The 13,713-nt window shown below is 47.8% G+C and overlaps 1 protein-coding gene across 4 annotated transcripts in view; it reads left to right on the forward strand.

The window, feature by feature from the left end:
- Positions 1-13,713, forward strand: part of CHCHD6 (coiled-coil-helix-coiled-coil-helix domain containing 6) — a 145,437-nt gene that overhangs the window by 75,684 nt on the left and 56,040 nt on the right. For all 4 annotated transcript variants that reach the window (XM_025196850.1, XM_025196852.1, XM_006017777.2 and 1 more), the window contains one exon: positions 6,370-6,440. In XM_025196850.1, the coding sequence (XP_025052635.1) occupies positions 6,370-6,440 (71 nt within the window). The remainder of the gene's footprint in view (positions 1-6,369; positions 6,441-13,713) is intronic.

Here is a 13,713-nt window from a genome sequence, read left to right on the forward strand (position 1 = left end):
AGCTTTTCCTTTTGCCTTCTGATTTTTGAGTGCACTTGCATCATGTTTTCAGCCTTTTTTTTTTTTTCCACCAGCAAGCTTGAAAGCTAAGAACTTGAAAGGTAAGATTGTCTTATCTCTGTTGTCTCTAAGAGATGGGGCTCTACCTAAAATAGCAGATAAGTCTCATGAAGACTATTTTGAGTTGGCAGTTACCCTGCTCCTCTGTGGGACATTCGCTGAGTTCTTATTTTTACGCAAGTTTGCAATGACATTTCCTTTATCAAATTCAGGGTACTTAACATTATATATGGCTTGCTCAATCTCTGTGCCACACCTAAATCTAGCTCCATACTCAGAACTAACTGGCTAACAACTTCAGCTACTGGAACGCTGTGTGGCAGCGTGACGGTGCACTGGGGCAGGGCCACAGGCAGGATGCACAAGCTAATGGAGGAAGCAATGGCTGCAGTGATGATTTTGCTAACCCTTATGCCTATACTCATTTGGGAGAAGCTCCAGCTTGTGGAACCAATTCTCACTGAGAGACAGCTGGGTGGTGTGGTGTTCTGCATTGATAAATTCATGTTATTAACCTGAGATAAGGGCAGGAAGGGAATGATCAGTCTTGATCTGCTTCCCATCTTGCTCAGGGATAGGCCTGTAGTGAATATGCATAGATCTAAAGGGAAGGGAATAATAATAACCCTAATTTCAGAACTCTTTAGGGGTTCTGAAGTTGATACTGATTCAAAGCAGAAGGTGGTTGATTAGTTGTGTTTTGTTCAGTTTTAAGAATGAGTGACCCGCCGGTCACTCATTTAAACAGTCATTTAAACTAGACTCGCCGGGGGAGGGGGCTGCAGGAAGACGAGGAGACGCCATCAGGGCAAGGGGTGCAAAGGTAAGTAATGGGGGTCTTGCCATCAGGGCAAGGGGTGCAAAGGTAAGTAACGGGGGTCCTGATGGTCTGCCTAATCGGGGGGTGGGGGGGCACACAGTCTTGCAAGGCCTTAAATGCCTGTACACCAATGCTCGTAGCATGGGGAACAAACAGGAGGAACTCGCCCTCAGAATAGCTAGTTCAAATCCAGATGTCGTAGGGTTAACAGAGACATGGTGGGACTCATCCCATGACTGGGCAGTTAACATTAGGGGCTATAGGCTGTACAGGCGGGATAGAGAAGGCAGAAAAGGGGGGGGGGTGGCACTTTATGTCAAGGAGCACTACACATCCTCTGCCAGCAGTATGGGGTCAGGGGAAGGGCGAGCTGAAGTGCTCTGGGTCAAGATCCAGGCGGGGAAAGGCGAGAGGGATTTGACGGTGGGGGTCTATTACAGACCCCCCAATCAGGAGGAGGAGCTGGACAGGGAATTTTCAGGCCAGCTTGCGGAGACACTAAAAGCAAGGGATGTAGTTGTCATGGGCGATTTTAATTACCCGGACATCTGCTGGGAGGAGCAGTCAGCCGGGACGGACCGCTCCAGGAGGTTCTTGGCCGAGTTGCAGGACCTCCACTTGATTCAGGAGGTGCACAGTCCCACCAGAGGAGATGCTCTGCTGGACCTGGTCCTGGCCGCAGGCGACGACCTGGTAAGAGGCCTCCAGGTTCTTGACCACCTGGGCAATAGTGATCATCGCGTGCTGGAATTCACCATCCAGCGTAGAGTGTCAAGGGCCCGCAGCAAGGTGGTGGCCCTAGACTTCAGGAGGGCCAACTTCAGTGAGATGAGGAGATTAGTGGGAGAGGAACTGGGGTCCTTGAGGGCAGAGGAACTCAGCGTCCAAGAGGAGTGGTCGTTCCTTAAGGAAACGATACTCGGGGCCCAAGGGGTGTCCATCCCGACAAGAAGCAAGGCGGGCAGGAGTGTCCAAAAGCCCCCCTGGCTCACCAAGGGTGTCCGGGAATGCCTGCTTGCCAAAAGGGTGGCGTACGCCCGGTGGAAGGGGGGTGTAATCTCCAAAGAGGAGTATACCTCCTCTGCTCGGGCCTGCAGGCGGGCTGTTAGGAAGGCCAAGGCGGAGATAGAGCTCGGATTAGCGTCCAGGATTAAGGATAACAAAAAGTCCTTTTTCAAATATATTGGGAGGATGAAGAAGGCGCCGGGTAATGTGGGGCCCCTGCAGGATATGCGGGGCAATCTGGTGGTTGCGTCAGAGGATAAAGCGGACCTCTTTAACCAATTCTTCACCTCCGTTTTCTTGTGCAGGGACCGGGACTTCCCTGCTGTGATAGAAGCCGGACGCGAGGGGATCGCCTTCAGACCTCAGGTTGGGGAGGACCGGGTTAGAGAGCTTCTGGAGGGGCTGGACGCGTTCAAGTCAGCGGGTCCGGATGCTCTCCACCCCAGGGTGCTGAGGGAGCTGGCTGGGGTTATTGCAGGGCCCCTGGCACGGCTCTACGAGCGATCGTGGTGCTTGGGCCAGGTGCCAGACGATTGGAAGGTAGCTAATGTGGTCCCCATCTTCAAAAAAGGGAAAAGGGAGGACCCGGGCAATTATAGGCCCGTCAGTCTTACCTCAATCCTGGGGAAGCTCTTTGAGAAGATCATCAAGGAGCACATTTGTGATGGGCCGGCATCCGAGATGATGCTCAGGGGCAATCAGCATGGATTTATTAGGGGGAGATCATGTCAGACCAACCTGATTGCCTTTTATGATCAGGTCACAAAGGCCATGGATGCAGGTGTCGCGGTGGATGTAGTCTTTCTGGACTTCAGCAAGGCCTTTGACACCGTCTCTCACCCCATCCTAATTAGTAAACTAGGCGACTGTGGCATAGATGCCTACACGGTCAGATGGATTGCAGATTGGCTGAAGGGTCGCACTCAGAGGGTGGTGGTGGATGGATCATATTCGACTTGGGGGGAGGTGGGTAGTGGAGTCCCTCAGGGCTCGGTCCTGGGCCCTGCGCTGTTCAATGTCTTCATCAGCGATCTTGATGTTGGGGTGGAGAGCAACCTGTTTAAATTCGCTGATGACACCAAAATTTGGGGGGAGGTGAGCACGCTAGCAGGGAGAGAGAGATTGCAGAAGGATCTGGATAGGTTACAGGGGTGGGCAGACAGGAACAGGATGCGTTTCAATACGGACAAGTGCAGGGTGCTGCACTTGGGTAGTAGGAACCAGCAGCACACTTATACGATGGGGAACTCCCTACTTGAGAGCACGGAGGCGGAAAGGGATCTTGGTGTCATTATTGACTCCAAGATGAACATGGGCCGACAATGCGAGGTCATGGTTGGCAGGGCTAACCGGACCTTGTCGTGCATCCACAGGTGCATCTCGAGTAGAGCCAGGGAGGTGATCCTCCCCCTCTATGCGACGCTGGTCAGGCCGCAGCTGGAGTATTGTGTCCAGTTCTGTGCGCCCCATTTCAGGAGGGATGTGGACAACATGGAGAGGGTCCAGAGGAGGGCCACCCGCATGATCCGGGGACAACAGGGCAGACCCTACAGTGAGAGACTGCGGGACTTGAACCTATTCAGCCTCCACAAGAGAAGGCTGAGGGGGGACCTGGTGACCGTCTATAAACTCACTAGGGGGAACCAGAAGGGTTTGGGGGAGACGCTGTTTCCCCTAGCCCCTGCTGGCATAACAAGGAATAATGGGCACAAGTTGATGGAGAGGAGGTACAGATTGGACATCCGAAAAAACTACTTCACAGTCAGGGCGGCTAGGAGCTGGAACCAACTTCCAAGGGAGGTGGTGCTGGCCCCTACCCTGGGGATCTTTAAGAAGAGGCTGGATACTTACCTGGCTGGACTCATTTGAGTCCCGTTTTTGTTTTTAGGGTGAGTGTTTTTTTGTTTTTTTTTTTTTGGGGTTGTTCTCCCGCCCTGGCCGGGGATTGGGCTAGAAGATCTATTAGGTCCCTTCCGACCCTGAAACTATGAAACTATGACCCAGAATTAAACCAATGGAGTACCATAATTGGGTGAGAAGGATCTTTATAGGCTCTGTGCATAACTTCCCTCTTTCTCCTTTTAATCTGAAATGTGTTTAAACTCTTAATGCCCCTCTTTCCTCACTTACCCAGCCATATACCTATATGGCAAGCGCATCAGATTTGCTAGGCTGTCTAGCCTGGGGTCTCTGGCAGGACTGATGGTTTCTTGATCAGTCGCCTGATCAGCGAAATTCCCTTCCCTACAGGTTTCTTGCCTTCTACCAACATTTGGCACCAAAACTCCCTCTGACCTGGTTCCTTGCATCAGGACTCTTGTCCATCAGTGACTGTTGCAGTTGATGTTATCCAGAACAGGAATGTGCGTGCCCATAGTAGTGGTCATATCTGTCTATGTAGTTCATGTACCTCTGTTGCCATGGGATCATGGAGCTGAACTCTCCATCTCTCTTGAAGTAGGCAAAGGCCCTTTGACACCCGCTTTAATCGATAGAACTACCAGCAAACAAATCTCTTTGGCTGCCTTTTCCTTCCTTAGGTGGGTTAAATGCCAACCTCATGCTGGGCCTCACGTACAACATGTTTGTCCCTGTTTTCCTCTCCTGCTGCTGTTTCGTTGCAGATTGCTGCTGGCTAATAGCATCTGACGGCACTGCTTCCTATTGCCTGGAAAATGTTTAATTTTCCTATTTTCCTTTCTTTCTCTGGCTCTCCCTCTTTTCTCTCATTTTGATCTCTCAAGATTCAGTCCCTTTGAGAAATCAGACAGTATGAAATATGAAAACTGCTTGGGAAGTAATTGGAGAAACGGTGAGACTTATGAAACCCATGGAGATAACGCTCGCACCTACTTATTCACATTATTTAATTTTTAATGGCAAATTTAATTAATGGAGCACAGGTCTTGTGGTTTCATGTGTGAATAAGAAACAGCAGGGATCTGGAAGTCATCAGGTCTATTTACAGGACAGAGAAAAAGGCTCCATTAAAACATGAACTCTCCATCATTGAAAGGAGTAAAATGAGCTTAAAAGCATTAGAAGCTTGACCATTGCATAACAAATAGATGGAAACATTCACGACACCCGCCTGCAAAACACATTTTGAAGTGGTTGCTCATTGTGATTAGTCAGTTTTTAAGCACGATTCTTAGGTCAGAGTGTATGGGAACAAATTCCATTCTGTGCCTCTTTGCATAAATGCAGCTAGTGAAGAAATAACTCAACTCTAGCACCTGTCTGTGGTGCTGTCAAAGCACTTTGCTAATCAAAAGGCTTAGAAAGTTTTAGAAGCCCTTTATGATGAGATAGTGATAACACTATACGTAGAAGGGAAGGTCGAACCCCTGAAAAGTGCTCATGTGTCCAAGGTGGTCTACTCAGCCTTGGTGCCAAGTTTTGGAACATGCCACTCTTTAAGTATCAAAATGAGGCAAGATGGCTGCATTTTTGCACATTGTGACATTGCTCTTAATCCCTCTCTCTCATGTGTGCTCAGCATGGCTCTGGGCTCATTTCCAGGAGTAAGCATGCACACAATGGGAGCACAGGCGGGACAGGCTTCACAGCAGTGCTTCTGGGCTTGGCCGGGGAACAGGGGAAGACAAACCCAGGGAGGTCCAGAGACACAGTAATGCTTCTTCTGAGCCTTATGCCAGTCCCTTTTATAACTGCTGGCTAACCGTTACAGTCTTTTGTATACAGGATCAGGTGCAGTCACAGAGAAGGGGTGGGATGGAGGAGGTGGGGGGAAGCTATAGAGGAGAAGGCTTATGAATGATCTGCATCGAGTGTTCTCAGCATTGAATCGTCTGATCAGGAGAAAGACAGAATGACAGTAAGGTTGGGCCTTGGGGAATATCTACCCTTCTCCCCACCCAAGCCTATTTTAGCAAATCTTTATTTATTTTTTTATTTTTTTAAATAGAGGGGGATGTTGGTTGGTTGTTATAATTTTGCACCTGCTCTTTCAGGCTAATGGAAGTCACCTGCTCTTCATTATATTGCGAAAGTAGTTCACAGTGACTTGAGGAATTTTCCTTAGAGCAAACTACAATTGACAGCAGGGTTGAGATTATGCTTTTTTCCAGTGCTAGCAGCTAGCTTTGATGTTTGAACATCAGTTAACTGCCAGGTCCCCACATCAACTGGAAAACAACTCCAGTGAGGATGGGGAAACTCCTGTGGAAAAGGAGGTTAGTTGAAGTAACAAGCTGTGTTGGTCCCAGAAGCCTGCTCCTCCCCACAGCCCTATATCACTCTGAGAAGTGATGCATTGCTGAAGACCAGGTGTTGTCCCACTGTGATCTGTTGAGAAGTAAATATCTGCTTTAACATTGGCTGAGCCTGAGTTGTCCTAAAGGAGAACATGATATTTCCTGGGTGAGAAATGAATTTTGTTTGTCTCAAAAGTTAATTACAGCCCAGGACAGGGTACATGAAATCCTGATCTTTAGCAGTGAGCGTTATATATTTGGTTTCAGAATGCTGAACTGTACAAGCTGACGTCGGAGCAGTACCATGAGGCGGCCACCAATGCTGAGCATCGGATAAAGTAAGAAGCCATTTTTTTTCTTTGCTTGTATTTTATAGTACCATCTGGACATCCTGGTGGCTGGAGTCTGAGAATACCTTGGGATAAAAATGCCCAGGCTTCTCTACATAATTATTCTTCCTGCCTATGTCAAAAGAGGGTTGAGCCTTGAAACGCAGGGCTTCTTTGAGAAGAAAAATGCGAGCGGGGAGGCTGGCAGCTAGAAAGTCCTAATTGAATTAACAGTTTCCAGACTGGCCATGGTGGGTGTTAGGACTGTTGCATACCTTTTTGCAATGGTTACACCCCAGATGCTATATAGCAATGACCTAGTACAATGGTGCTTGACCTCTGGTCTTCGGGCTGAAACTAGCTCAATAAGCCATGTCATTTGGCACTCGGGGCTCCCTGTGAGTCCAGGAATTTTGCAGTAGGGGTGCAATGGCAGCCTTAATTGCTGTGGCTTCCAGAGCTGTGGCAGTTAACAGTGGCACTGTTCTGGACCTGTGGGGAGTCCTGAGGGCTGGGTGTCATGGTCTCGTACACAGGGCTTAGCCAGCATATGGAGTCTTGCTGTGGCTGGGTCTGACATGCAGGGCTAGGCTGATTTGTGGGGTTGCATGCATGGGCTGACCCTGTGCACCAACCCCATGTTGGGTCTAACCGTGGCATCAGGATTGGTTGTGCTACTTATCTGACCTATGGGGCTGGAAGCTGAGCACCATTGATCTAGTACCTAAGAGCAAGGGAATGAAACTGTTTCGTTGTCCAGACATGAGAAATGTCCAGGATAAATAACTGAACATAGTAAATGTGGTGACAAGCAAATTCCACTGAACATCTAACTTCAGTTATCTTGAACGTTTTTAATAACACTGAAATGCTCTTTGGTTCTAAATGACATTTTTTGGCCTGGCTTAGAGATCTTGTAAAGTAAATGTCCATTCATTTTATCACTGAAATGGTTTTCATGTCTAAACTTTTTTTTTTTTTTTTTTTTTTTTAATGTTCTAGTAGTATTTTCCAGCTTATTATTCAGATGCACTAAGTGCTGTCCAAGAAAAAAAAAACATTTTTGTGAGAATTCTTTATGGTCGCAGAGTCTGCAGTAATTGTACTGTTAAGCAAAGCACTTATAGCTCAGTTTCATAAGTAAGCAGCCAACATGCAATAACTGGAGTAGCAACGTATGCAGTCCATTTGGGCTGGGTCCAGGCTGCACGATGCTTGTCCACATCAATAGATTATACAATAGCAATAAGTATGTAAGTGGAGTGTGTGGTATATTACACCGTGTGTTTCTTTTAGATTATGACTGGCTGCCAATGCATCACATAGCCTGTTATAATTTTGCACTCTTGCTTGGACAGTCAGGCAGTAGGTTGCCATGAAGACCAAAAATCAAGGCAGCTGACAGACTGCCTACATTTTCGGAGGTCTCTCCTTAGTAAAATTTAAGCTGTGTTATTAAAATAAAATTTATAGAGCAGTAATAAAGGCCTGACAGTCTTTTCTTCAGTTGTCTCGGTACAGCAGGGGGTGTTGTATTTTTCTGAGTTTGCTTCCAGAATTGTGTGGCCAGTTGGCAGAGTGTGTATAACAGTGATGCATACATATGTATTAGGACTTTTTTTTAAGCACTGTGTTGAACCTCCTAGTATAATAGCCCTAGGTTGCATTCCCTGGGGTTCATTTGGTCTATCCACTGTTCTTGCTATGCTGCAGGTGTTTCATCTAGTAATGCAGCCTCAGTGTGGAGCAGTTAAGATAATGCAAAGGTATTAAATGATTGTGCTGGGTCTCAGGCAAATGTTGCAGGGTTGTTGAGGTTCCTTTCTCTTTTCTGTATGTCCCCTACTACCAGCCAGTATAACTTATTTTTAACATAGCAACCTGGCCTTTCCTGTAGTACATCCTTCTGAATAGCACACAGGTATCCGCTATTATAAATTGATGCTTCCAGGGGGTTTGAATGGAAGGCTGCCCTCCTGAGATCAGATCTCTTCTTTGGCTCTAATGTGCTATTTCTCTGAGATTCTCATTTCTATCTTTAAAAGGGAGCTTGGAAGTTGGTCTCTTGCAGCTTTGAAAGTTGAGAAGGGGTATGGCTGTGTAGAGCTGGTGATTGAGGGAGAAAGAGTTCCTTGTATTCCCTACTTGTTTTGAGTGGAAGCTCTTAAAACAGGGGTGGGCAATCATTTCTGCTGGAGGGCCACTTAACGAGTTTTGGTGAGCTGTCGAGGGCTGCAAGGGTGGCCCTGCCCCTTGACAAGCACATCTTGAGACCAGACGTCCCACCCCTTAACCACTGACCTTTGCCACCAGAAGTCCCTCCCGTTTCCCCTAGAAGTACTCCTTTTGGGAAGGGGGTTTGCCATCTTGGAACTGGGGAAAAAAAACAAATTCTATTCTAAAAATCAAGCATCCACAATAACATATTTTAATTTATTAAAAAAACATTTTTGTCCTCACTTGTATGCTTGCGTTGTGTATATAGAGGTGATTGCATAATAGCTCAAATGAAGACTTACTCTTGTATATTGTGGGGGATATGGGGGGTATGGATAGGTGGGTATGGTGTTTGTAGGGGGCTGCTGGGGTATGTTGGGGAGGATGTGGGTGTATGTTTGGATGTGGGTGGATATGGACTTTGTCGGGGCAGTGGGGTGTGTGGAAATGGAGGGTGGCTGGTGGGCTGGGTGCATGTAGCAGTGAGCGGGGCTCCCTCCAGAGGCACAGGGGTGGGGGGGTGTGGGGGAGGAGTTTGTGGGTGGGTGCAGTGTTTGTGGGGTGTGATTGTGTGGGGAAGGGTGTGTGTGCGGGGGGTTTGAGGGTATGGTGGGTGTGCATGGCAGCCCCCCATGTGTCCCCCTGAGCCAGTTAGCACCTGCTCCCACTGTGCAACAGCCAAGAGCCTGTGTGCCCTATGGCACCTCCCTGCCACTGCCAACAGTGTGCAGCCCCAGCCAGTGCCACACCTGCTCCGCATTGTCTGGCTGTGGCATGTCCTGCTACCCTTTGGGCATGCAGTGGGCCTGGGGCAGCTCCTTCTGGCTGCCACCACCACTGACCCCAGCTCCACAGTCCCTGCAGGGACCCACGTGCACAGCCTCAACCCAGCATACCCTGCTCCTGCTCTGGACTTGCCCCCCTAGTCTCAGCAGCAGCAGTAGTGCCAGGCAAAAATTGTTGCTTGGCATGGGGGAAAAAGTGGCCCTTCCCTTTGCTACTGCCAGGCAGTTCTTGGAGCAGCTGCTTGGAGCCAGCACTATGCTTGGCTGCCCTGTGGCTCTTCTGTTGTCACTGCCACCTCTGGGCTGCACTGTGTGGCGGTGGTGACAGTGCAGAGCAGCCACAGGGTAGCCCAGGTGGTGGCGGAGCTGCAGAGCAGCCCAGCATGGTGCGGGCTCTGGGCGGCTGGACCAAGAACTGCCTGGCTGGACATTGTACAGATGTGTGAGAGAGGTTTTACCATTCAAGAGTAGGACAGAGCTGTGTGCTTGGGTGGAATGAGGGGAAGTTCCTCCTGACTTTACTGTGGGCTGAAAGGTTATGTGGCAAGGTCCTGTTATCAGGCACTGTTTGTTCATTGCTGAGGAATGCGGAATCTGCTTCCTCTTATCCCTTACCCCAAGGATCCATGTGCTTGGTGAGGAAGAGCCAAGTCGAAGGAGCAAGTCATGATTCATGCTGTGTGATGCCTACAGTTCTTGTCCATCTGCACCTCTGATGGTAGTCCACCAAGCTGGGCAAGTCAAAGGGGCCAGCTGGAGAAACTTAGATAAGAACAGACTGAAACACAAACACGATTATACAGGTTCTGTGCCTGAGTTGGGAATAAAGCTTGGGTTTGCCAGCCCTGTGCTCAGTGTGCATGACCGCAGCGGATCCTGCACCTAGAGGTAACAGGAAGTGGGGTTCTCCTTGGCTTGGAGAGGAGCTCTGTTCCCATTCTGTGAGCTCTTTGTTCATCCTGCACCAGTCTGCGCTCCTGGTGCGATGCTAGACTGTGCCTTTTCTATTCACTGAGACCAAGTTGCCCACGGTTTGTTCACCTTTTATGAGGCACCTTGCTGGAATTTGTGTCGTCTTACATATGGTAGGGTGGGGATGAAACTGGTGCGTCTCTCCTAGTGAGAGAGCTCTGCTTTTTGTAGCTTGTACACAGCATGGGGAGAGAAGCATGAAGCATTGGCACAGCTTCCTCAGCACTTCCTGGCTTTTGCAGTGTCCCTTTCCCCTTTGCTCTCCTGTCATTTTTACTGCCTGCAGCTCTGTGCAGCTGGTCAAGGGGTTTCCTTAGTATTTACGCAGCAGTTCACATATTCACAGTGCTGTACAGGGACCTTCACCAAGGAATCTTCAGTGCATGAGAGAGGTAGGTAGGTCAGCCTCAGTATGTCCCTTGTACAGAGGAGAGATGCGACTTAGGCCACACAGTGGGCCCATGACAGAAGCATCTGCTGTTGCTTACTGTTGGGGACAGGATGCTAGGCTCAGTGTTGATGTCTGACCCTGTGTCACAGGCCTGACCACTCATCTGAGCTTAGCCCTTGCCTGTTCTGCAGTATCTCAAGAAGTTGGCCCTTCCTCTTGTTTGTCCTGAATTGGATCCAGCTTTTATCTTTTGCCCAGGAAGAACATTCCTAGCAACAGGAAGCCACTGAAGATGGGTAGCTCTTGGCACCTTCAGTCGTGTGCCCTGGTTACTTGCATGCTATGGTGGCTTGGAGAACTGCCACGGACACAATGTCTCTCTAATGTTATTATAATTGCTGCCTTTTTATTTATTTATTTATTTATTTATCTTTTCTTTGGTTAACCAGTGGAATTAGTTTGGGGCCCTAGAACTTTTTTTCCTTCCCTTTTGGTGTTTAGCAAACTGTGCACATCAGTAGCCACCCACAAAAGAAGCAGCCTGTAAATAAAAGGCCAGTGCTCCCCACCCTTCACTTTGCTCCACGTCCTTTTCTCAGTGCTCAGGGAGCCATGACTCAGACTGGGTTTAGAGAAGACAACTTGTTAATCCCCTCCCTGCTACAGAGAATAAAATGGCATTTCATTCCAAGCTCTATTAATGCTCTCGCTCCGGGGATAAAGCAGGACTCCCAAAAGGCAGTGGCCAAATTTTTTTCTTCAGCGTTGTCTTTGTCTTCTTTTGAGTGTTACATTTAGATTAGCTTCTGAGGATTAAATGTTATTACAGTGCCTGAATCTGTTAAGGGGGGAAAAAAAATCAGTAAAGAGGTTATGGCTTAGTGCAGGCGCTCCAGACTTATCCTCAAAGTGCTGTTTTTTTTTAATTTTTCATTTATTTTCTTTTATCAAGTTGGACTTATCTTGTTTTTATTATTATTATTTTTTTAAATTTGGAAGCAAGAGTCGGCATGGGTGGGTGTGGGCGCATGGCGCTCAAAGGTAAAGCTGCAGGAGTGGGGTGGGGTGAGGGGATTAAGAAGTTGTTAAAAGATAAAATTGTTTTGGAGCTGAATTTCCCTCTGAGATCTCCTTATGGTCGGCTGAACTCTCTGAAGCAGCTTTGCCTGAGCCCTGTTGCTTTGCACGCCACGCAGAGAGGACTGCAGATGCTTTGTGCTGTTATCAATGAGTGTTTAAAGAATGTGCCTCCTATTTTTGTCATCCTGATAGAGATCAGCCTAGAATCCACAAGGCACCTTTCTTCCTGGCAGACTCTCCACTAGACTTACTCCATAAGGGACCTTATATCTCAAGAGTTTTATGTAACGGTCCTTGGATCTTTAAACCTAATGGATTTAAAATGGTTATGTTCGAGAAGTTGGCAAGTGTCTGCCTGGGCTGAATATGAAAGGGAGATCTGTACCGACTCAGCATGGGTGTGGAGCCAACACCTCCTAGGTAGAGAGTGAGCTTGGAACTGAGAATTTATGGCCAAGTTCAATGTTCATGAAAGCGAGGATCTTATTAAATTTCACAAGACTTTTTAACAGTGAAAGGCCTAAATTGGAAGGGGTGCCAGTGAACAAATCCTAGAGAAACTGCCGACATTTTTCCTGGGTTCTGTAGCATTTGGGAAGATTGAGAAGATTGTTACATGGGGATATTCTGTTTGATCGTGAACCCTGGAGCTGGACATGGGGCAGTTTAACTAACTCCAAGCATTTCTGCTCAGAGGGGACTGCATGCAAGGCTAAAAGACTGAAGCAGATATTACATTGACCATAATGAAACCCAAAGAGAAGAAAGGACGAGACACATCCTTCAATCAAAATTGCTGTGGGATTTCTCTCTCACTCCTGCATAAAAAGGACCTTGCTACTTTCCTGCCTCCGGCCTCCCTCTCAGCTTAGGCTTGTCCAGTTGCTTCTATTTTGGCCTTTGTTGATTCTGAACCATATACGTTGATCTAATATACCTACCAAAGGGATTTCTTCTCAGGCTGGCAGCATACTGTTATGTTTGCAAACCTGGTCTGAACTCAAAAACTGGAGTACTGCTGAAACTGGCTCTAAGGTTACATGTTTTCACAAAGTAGCCGCTAGAACGTATAAGTGTTGGAGTAGAGGGTGCAGTGTTGGCTTTAGTGCCATTTCAGCAAGCGTGAGTCTTTAGAAACAAGTGGTAATAGCCCTCTGCAATGGAGCTGGAAATGGTTTTGTGCCATTTACACTCTCACTTATACATTTTCCTTACTGGTTCAGGAAGACCCATTGTTAAACAACTGTTTCCAGCAGTGCATTGATTTCAGGACCTGGCACTCAGACAATCTTGGGTGATTTGTAAGGGCTGTTTTCTATTCTAAGGGTCCTTTTTACTCTGGGGCTGGCGTGTTGTGAAGAAGGTTGCACAGGCTGGCTTGGGATTGCATAACTGTTCTGTTTGGCCACCTTTTATTCTTCCTGGGAGTGATTGTTAAGTCCTTAAACAGCTACTGCCACAGTGAAATTTTACCAGATAGCATGTTTTAGCTAAATCGTCACATCTTCTTTTCACAGTTCTTGGGGATTGTCTAAATAAAAGCCCCTCCTGTTGTGCAGGTCACAGATTGTCCCAGTGCAACATTGGCAATATTGTCTCCTGTTTGTGATGACAACTGAAAGCTGGTATGATGGAGCTAGGCTATACCTATAGTCCCATGCAGATTAGTCACTGTGAACCCAGCATATGATGGCAGTCTCTTTTCAAACATGTGAAAGGTGCTGTAGGCCAGTAGTCTCCAATCTTTTTAAGTAGGAGATCACCTTTGGCACTTAAAAGCAATCCAAGATCTATTGTGCACTGCCACCAAGCACACGCCCCCTCCCCCCCCGCCTCC

The sequence above is a fragment of the Alligator sinensis genome, unplaced genomic scaffold (genome assembly GCF_000455745.1).
Source record: "Alligator sinensis unplaced genomic scaffold, ASM45574v1 scaffold839_1, whole genome shotgun sequence".
NCBI lineage: Eukaryota > Metazoa > Chordata > Crocodylia > Alligatoridae > Alligator > Alligator sinensis.